General features: G+C 61.1%; 1 protein-coding gene across 1 annotated transcript; it reads left to right on the top strand.

Annotated features, from left to right (window-relative positions):
* The first annotated feature begins 2,473 nt into the window (after positions 1-2,473).
* HAPLN3 (hyaluronan and proteoglycan link protein 3) lies at positions 2,474-7,346 on the top strand. Its single transcript, XM_066328304.1, has 5 exons — positions 2,474-2,570; positions 4,082-4,241; positions 4,484-4,855; positions 5,940-6,242; positions 6,416-7,346. Exons 2-5 carry the CDS (start codon positions 4,115-4,117, stop codon positions 6,694-6,696), a joined length of 1,083 nt encoding a protein of 360 aa, XP_066184401.1. The 5' UTR covers positions 2,474-2,570; positions 4,082-4,114; the 3' UTR covers positions 6,697-7,346.
* The last annotated feature ends 810 nt before the right edge of the window (positions 7,347-8,156 follow it).

Here is an 8,156-nt window from a genome sequence, read left to right as displayed (position 1 = left end):
CAGCCTTGGCATTTCCTTCATCCCCTGGAGCACCAGGATGGGGGATTGGGAGAGCCAGAGTGCCCTCCTCACCATGCACAGCCCCTCACAGCTTGTCCCTGTCCCTCGGATGCTCTTCCCGGACGTGGCTGGGTTACTGGGACAGCAGGAAGGCCGGGATGGCCGGCACACTGCAGCACCCTGCTGACTGTGCTGCCAGCTGCTGGGAGCTGGTTCCTCAGGAAGCAGCCGTCAGGGAGAGCATCCTCTCACCACCACCCGGAAAGCCCAGCACAGATCACAGGCTCCTCCATCCCACCAGGAATGTGAGTGTTCCTGCTGGAATCATCCTGTGCAAGCAGCATTTCATGGACACATCTCTGGTGAGGCCACAGCAGAGCTGTCAGGCGCTGGCTTTGAGGTGGGGAAGATGGGGATGACACTTTTATGGCTCCCATTCAGCCAAATGCTCAGCTAGCCCTGGACATGTGCCCTAAACACATGCTCCCAGGTCAGAGCTTCCCTGACCCTACACAGCTTTGCTCAACCTGAAACCTGTGGTTACACACAGGGTATATCTCTGGAAAAAGAAAACAAAGAGGGTGAGAGATGGGGAGGAATGAAGGAAATTCCTTCTTCCTCAGGATCTGCTGGTGGCCAGATCCTTTTTCATGCCTCTGCTCCCTAGGAGGAGATTGAGAAATCATTGGCCACATCCAGACAAGAGTCGTGGCCTAAAGTGAGCCGGGAGCTGTTGCTGAAAAAAGGCGCCTGAAAGCATCCGTGTCCCCTTCCCTGCTGCTGCTCCCTCCTCAGGCCGGGCAGAGGATGGCTGCTGGCAGGAGCAGTGGTGCACGCAGCGCAGGACGCTGTGGGGCTTGTTCCTCGCATCTGGAACAATGGGATAGCCATGCCAGGGAGCAGCGTGCCCCGACAGGGCTGTCTGTTTTCTGCACAGCACAGGGGTGGAGGGAACCATCCCAATTGCTGGATCACTAGAACAACTTGGGCAAGCAGCTGCAGCTGCTTGGTGGCCAGGTTGCAGCTGGGACACCATCCCACCAGCTCCTCCGGCCAAGTGGCAGGGCTGGAGGTAGCAGGGACCCTCGGCCAGGATGCAGGCAGTGCAGTGGCCCCATGCCGGAAGATGTAATTGTCCCTCCATTGTGGGCTGCGGGACAGGCTGCTCCGGGCAGGCGAGCAGGCGGCGTGCCCGGCCGTCACACTCCCGTGTCCCTGGGCAGCCCGGCTCCGCCGCGGCCCTCCTCGGGGACGGCCGGGCTGGTGGGTGTGCAGGGAAAAGGAGAAGAACAAGGGAGAGCAGCGCCTCCAGACCCCGGGTCTCACAGCCGTCCCTGGTCGGGGCTGCCCGCGGGGAGCGCGGGCTGTGGAGCGCTGGCGGCAGATAACGCCGTTTCCTTGCTGGCTGCTCGCTATCAGCGTGGCGGCGACGGGCAGACAGGATCGCACCCCGAGCGCTCCGTGCTGGGCGCTGTCGGGAAGGGGTCCCGGCCCCCTTCACCCCGCAGCCAGCCTCGGGCCGTTTATTTTTACACGCGTTGTTTTCTTTCCGGCTTGAAGCCATCCTGCACGGCGGCAAGAGACGGACCGGGGCCCCCACGCCTCATTTCCTCGCCATAAAACAACAAAGTAGGGGGTGAAGGAGCGCACTGGACTGGGACAGCGGGTCGATGGGTCAGGGCACACGCCGCATCGCGGTTCCTCTGTTTGTCCCTTCTGTCTATCTCCTGACCGGCATCCCCTGGCGGTGCCGCCGCCGCGCTGCCCTTCCTGAGGACGAGATCCTCTTGGAGCTGAGTCTGTCTGTCTGTGTGCCAGTGGGAGCTGGCATAGAGGGCATCGCCCAAGTATAGGGATGATGCCTCCTCAGATGGGTGCAACTGAGCACCAGAGGGTTTTTTTGCCCTGGTTTCTGTGCCTCTGCTTTGTCCCCACAGCCCCAGGCAGACCCTGACGAGGCTGAACACCGCAGCTCAGCTGTCTCTCCTGAATTCCAGAGCAGGCAGGCACTGTCTGCACATCCTGGCCACAGAGATCCCTCTGTGCCACAGCCCACCTGTCCCAAGCTGATTGTGCCTGCGGTCCTCCTGTCATGGATGTTGGGACATCACCTTTGTCTGGGGACCTTGGCCAATCCCCTCCAGTAGGATGTGGGACAAGGGATGTCTTTTCTTCCCTGGCACTGTGGCTTCATTGGGGCTTTACTCGGAACATCACAGGATCCCACCAACCCCAACAGGGTACATTTCTCCCCACTGCTGTCCCTTCCAAGTTGAGGGCAGTACAGGCAGCTGGCACACCGCAAATAAGGTGTGTGAACAGCGTGTTGGCAGCATGTGGCCAGTGTGTGGGCACACAGTGAGGCCACCACTCAGGCATGGTGGGCAGGCTGGGGGCCGGGGGCACCCACCCCAGCACTGGGCTGCAAGCAGGGGGTTGGGAAAGGCGTGTGTTTCCCTTTAAGAGGCAGGCCCTGGAGCTGCTTCCTCTCAGCCCTGCAAGAGCCCTAAACACAGTGCATCTGCCTGCAGCCTGCCTGCACGCCTGCCCGCAGCCTGCCCGCAACCAGCGTGAGTAGGGCTTGGCCCCAGTGCCGGGACTGGGGAGGGCTGGCACCCCGGGGCGATGGGCACCCTGCTTGCCCCGAAGGGTAGGGGGGATGGCATTGCCATGGAGGGAGCTGGGTGTCACTGTGATGCGTGCCAGGCGTCGCTGTGCTGGGTGCTGCAGCACGATGCTCATGGCACCGCAGTCGAGGACACCGGGCACACCGCACGTCACTGCAATGCTGGGTTCCAGGGGGGTGTCACCGGGCGTTGGGGTGCAGAGGGAGCAGGGCTGGTGCCCTGCAGCCGGGGTGTGAAGCTGCCGTGCCTCGAGCCCACCCTGCGGCGCGTGGGCAGCACGTGGCGGTGTCCCCGCCGGCTCCCGGGAATGTGCTGGCGCTCCAGCGGGCGCACCCTGCACCCTCGGGCACCGGCTCTGCTGGCCCCAGTGGGTGCCAAGTGTGGCGGCACCCCTTGGTGAGCAGAGGCACTGTCTGCAGAGGAGAGTCTGGGACTGAGCAGCCTGAGGTGAGACCAGCCGGTTTCACGCCCTGGAGAGCAGCGCCGTCCCCCCTATTGGACCCTTCCGGGTTGGGCATCTGCTCTCCCACAGCCCGCTGGCCCGGGCGATGTTAGCAGGCACTCGGAAGCCTTGTCTAAGCAGGGCACAGATGTCAGACCCCTCCCGCGGTGCTGGAAGGGGTCTGCCGGACTCTTGCCGGGTGCCGGGCCCCCTCTGCCGGCTCCGGGAATGCTCACAAGTAGCCAATTCTGCTGGTAGCGCCCTGGGTGAGCCCCGTGCAGGGCACCCTTTGGTGTCTTGCCCCCAGAGCTCAGGGCAGCGCACATTTCTGGTGCCGTGGGGCAGCCAGGCTACCCCCCACCCATGGGACGTGTTTTGGCAGCCAAGTGTGTTGCGTGGGGTCGGTGCCAGCCGTGTCTGTGACACAGAGCAGCAGCTCTGAGTTGGACTAGGGGGTCCTTAGCCGGGAGAGCGAGTGCTGCCGGGCTTTGTCCGGAGCCGGGGCAGCGGAGGCAGCCCGAGCTCTCCCTCACTCCTTGGTCTGGTTGCACGCTCGGCTGCCTCTGTAAACCGAGCTTGCTGCTTTACAGTGGGGCTTAGCCACTTCTCGCCCCCTGCGCACCTAGGTGAAGTTTTCCCAGTACTTCCTGTTCAAAGGACACTCTGGGATCCCATTTCTCCAGCTGACCCGTCCCTGACTTGGTCTCGGGCCAGGTGCTCCTCCCAATGGGCACCCCCACAATGGGCAGCAGTGGCGAATGTGGTGGTGTGTGGTGTGAGCCAGGCGGGAGGGTGAGGATGGAGGGGACTGAGAGCACCGCCTGCGGGGCGGGTCTTCGGCCGCGGCTCAGGTTGCCTACACTCTCCCCTGTGGCAGGCGAGGTGCTCTGCTGGCTCTTCCCCAGCCCTCTCCTTGCCCCCCGGTATGGAGTCTGCTTGGCACCACTGCCAGGCAGTGCTGGCTTTCTCCTGGCTATTTGAGGGTGTCACAGCAGTTCTTCCCTCTCTGCAGACCAGGCTCAGGGTTCGGCCTTGCTTCCCAGCCATGCTGCTGCTCCCACTCCTCCTGAAGGCCACCCTACTGCGCCTGGCCAGTGGCTCCTACCACCCCTTCTACAATGGCTTCTACTACAACCACATCATGAATGACAATGATGACGGGCAGGACAAAGGTATATTGGGGGCAATGGGGGCTGGCCGGTTGTCACAGGAGGCTGAAGTACCCCCCTACCTCTGGGTGGGGTGGAGACCCATCACTTGGTGGCATGTGGGGCCCAGAGGAGCAGGTGGGAAAGCTCCAGAGATACTTGGGGGATGCTTGTGGTAGAAGAGGTGGTGGCGGGAGGGAAGATTTGGGGATGCTGTCCAGCCCTGGATCCTGACCTGCCCATCACACTTTCCTTCTTCACTCCAGTGGATTACTTCAGTGGAGCCAGACTAGTGGTGGAAACCTCCAGAGACCCCATCTACACCTACAATGGTGCCAATGTCACCCTGCCCTGCCACTACCGCTACGAGCCCGACCTGGGGCCTAAGCGCAAAATCCGCATCAAGTGGTCCAAGCTGCGGGACGACTACACCAAAGAGCAGGATGTGATGGTGGCCATTGGCAAGACCAATGTGGCCTTTGGGGACTTCAAGGGCCGTGCTCACATCCACCAGGCCAGCCGGCACGAGGCCTCGCTGGTCATCAGCGACGTGCGCCTGAAGGACGATGGCAAATACCGCTGCGAGGTCATCGATGGGCTGGAGGACGAGAGCGATGTTGTGGACCTCAGGCTGAAAGGTGGGACCTTACTGGGGACCACATGACCCTCTGTGCCAAGCCAGTGAGGCTGGCCTTCCTGTGGTACCTTCTCCTTTGGGGACACAGCAAGGCAGGGGGGTTGGGGAGCTTGGTCAGGCAGAAAGCGGCTGGGGTGCTTGGTGTGACGGGGCAGTGGCTTGGGGCTGTCTGTCTGTGGCCTCAGGAGTGAGTGAGCCCAGAGCTGTCTGCCCAGCTGGGACACCAAGAGTGTTGTTAGAGTCAGAGTTGGGAGTGACCCCAAGGCCACAGCATTTCCTGCCTTTACCCACCCATCTTCCCACTGTGCTGCATTACGTGGAGCTGTCCCCTCCCCTCCCAGCTCTGGATATCCCAATGCATCTTGTGATGATCCTTGGTGACTGGTCCAGCCTCTCTTGCTCACTTGTCATGAGGGACCTGACTCAGCCCTGACAATTCTTTTGAGTTCAGAGCTGTGGAAATGTCCCTATTGCTTGTCTCTGCCCCACCTCCTTGGTCCCTGGACCCTGCCTCCCACTGTGACTCGTCCCTACCAGTCCTTGTGACTGTATCCAAAGTGGTTGTCCATCCCGTGCTGGTGATCCATGTGTCCCCTGGGATCATGGTGGATTTGTGCGGACGCTGATGCTGACCCTTGTATCCCTGTTCCCAAAGCCTGTGTATCCCCATGACAATGGTCTCTCCATCCCCGCAGGGGTGGTCCATGCCTCCCTGGAACCACTGTCTGTGTGTTCCCAGGACCGTGGTCTGTACAAGCCCGCGGTGGTGGTCCCTGCGTCCCCATTGTAGTCTGTGCATCCCCGTATATGCAGGTGCTGTCCCGCCAGGGGGTCCTTGTGTCCCCAGGACCGAGCCCGTATGTCCCTGTGCCACCAGATGTCGCTGGCAACTCGCTGCTGGCGCCTGCATGTCCGGAGCGGCCCTATCCCTGCATGCCTGAGCCTTGTTTCCGCCACGCTGAGGTGGTCCGTGTCTCGGAGCCTGAATTTGACACTGGTCAGGGACCCCTATGGCTCCTGCTGGGGCTGGGCCCGAGTTGGGTGGGCTGCCCGCGGAGCCAGCTGAGTGTCGCGTCTGCCTGCAGGCATCGTGTTCCCCTACCAGCCTCCCCGCGGGCAGTACAGGCTCAACTTCCACGAAGCCGAGCACGTGTGCCAGGACCAAGGTGCCATCCTCGCCAACTTTAACCAGCTCTTCCAGGCGTGGAGCGAGGGTCTGGACTGGTGCAACGCGGGCTGGCTGGCCGATGGCACGGTGCAGTACCCCATCCGCCTGCCCCGCAAGCCCTGCGGCGGCGTGCACCTCGCCCCGGGCATCCGCAGCTACGGCCCGCGCCACCGGCACCTCCACCGCTTTGATGCCTTCTGCTTCTCCTCCGCGCTCAAAGGTGAGTTCCGGGCTGGGGTGGGAGAAGGGATGCTGGGCAAGATGCTGTGCGTTCCTTCCTCTTAGGGCACGCCACTGGGTGGGGTTGTTCCAGGCAGCGATGCTCCAGATGGGGATGCTCGGGATGATGCTCGGCGCTGATGCTCCTCTCTCACGCTCCGCTCTCCCTCCTAGGAGAGGTTTTCTACCTGGATCACCTGGCTGGGATGACGCTGGAGGAGGCCAAGCAGAGCTGCCAGGATGCAGGGGCCGAGATCGCCCGGGTGGGGCAGCTCTACTCCGCCTGGAAGTTCCTGGGGCTGGACCGCTGCAATGCCGGCTGGCTGGCAGATGGCAGTGTCCGCTACCCCATTGTCACACCCCGGGCCAATTGTGGCCCCGCGGAGCCCGGTGTCCGCAGCTTCGGCTTCCCCAGCAAGGGCAGGTTTGGAGTCTTCTGCTACAGAGAGAGATAAGGAGCCGGGAGGGATCCTTCTTGGACGAAGGATGTTTCCAGCCTGCCAGTGCCCAGTGTTGGGCATTTCCAAGGGGAATGCTTTGGGGGTGACTGGGGGGAGGTGGGATTGTGGGGAGGTTTCTTTTTGTTTTGTTTCCTTCTTTTGTATTTTCCACATCTTGCTCAGCAGCTGGCATCTGCAGCTGCTTGGGGTGGCTGCCAACTGGGCAGCATGGGACAGTCCCTGTTGTGGGACATGGTCAAGGACAATCCCCATGGGCTACTGCTGCCATCGCACTTGGCTGTCCCACCCCATGGGTGGTGGCCCCTTCCTGCAGTGGCAGGTTGTCACTGACACCCACCTGCCCTTCCAGGCTGGTCCTGCCTCTGAGTTCACGAGGCAAGGCCATGAGGGAGTGAGGCAAGGCTGGATTTGGCCAGAGCACAGAGCGGGTATGTCCATTGTATCCTGACCCCTCTTCCAGCCCCATCCATGTCCTGCTGAAGGATGCCATTGTGCCTGTCCCTGCCAAAGCACAAGTGCCTTATCTCTATGTGCCCCTTGCCTGGACTCCATTTGAACTCTGGTGCCTTCTTCTTTCAGCAATGGCTATAAAAAGATGTGTTTTTCTGGACGTCTTCTAATAAAACAGTGGAGAAAGCCCTGGAGTGACATGGCTGTGTCCTCATCTCTGTCCCAACACAAGAGAAAGGTCTGCTGTGGAGAAAGGATGTGGGGATCCCTGCCTGTCTCATCCTTGGCTGAGCGTGGTCTCATTAGTGCTGGCTGAACTCAGCTCCTGCAAGGACCTTGTGTTCCCTCATTAGTGAGTGTTAATTGACCCCCTGGGTGTCAGGACTGAAAGCTGGAAGGTGAAGCAGTTCCTGCTGGCCATGGGTTTTTGATGGGTTTTAGGCATGTGAGTCACCCTCCTCCCAAAATGAGATCTGAACAGGGAGGGCAGTGTCCTACTCCAGGGTCTTTCTTCAGTGGAGCTTTGGGACACCTCTCCCACCTCCATGGCCCCTTAAGTGCTGGCTGGGGCTAAGCCATTCCTGTGCAGCTTGGAGCATCCTCTTTGGGTTCCCCTTCCTTCATTTTGCCTTGCCATGGGAGACCTCTCCCCTCCCTGCCCACCAGACATCCCTCTTCCCTAAAGAAAAAACCAACACTGACAAAGTGCCCATTCTGATTTCGCTTTCTTTATTATTTATCATTCTTTCAAAATAGGATATGTTCAAAAATATAAATAGGTGCAGGGAACGCTGGTGCCCCGCACGGTCCCCTGGAAAGAACACGTTGTCCCGGGACGGGCACTGCACTGCAGAGGGGGCAGTGGGGAAGCCGAGAGGGGCTGCAGCCCCCAGCACCCGGATCCCGGGTCTCAGCATCCCCTCGCCTCCCTCCTCCCACAGCTCCTTCCACCACAGTCCCCCCCGACCCTCCCCAACCCGTCCTGACGTGCTGCAGCAGTAGAA

The sequence above is a fragment of the Sylvia atricapilla genome, chromosome 13 (assembly GCF_009819655.1).
Source record: "Sylvia atricapilla isolate bSylAtr1 chromosome 13, bSylAtr1.pri, whole genome shotgun sequence".
NCBI lineage: Eukaryota > Metazoa > Chordata > Aves > Passeriformes > Sylviidae > Sylvia > Sylvia atricapilla.
The sequence above is the reverse complement of the archived record's forward strand: the minus strand, read 5'-3'. Positions and strand labels throughout refer to the sequence as shown.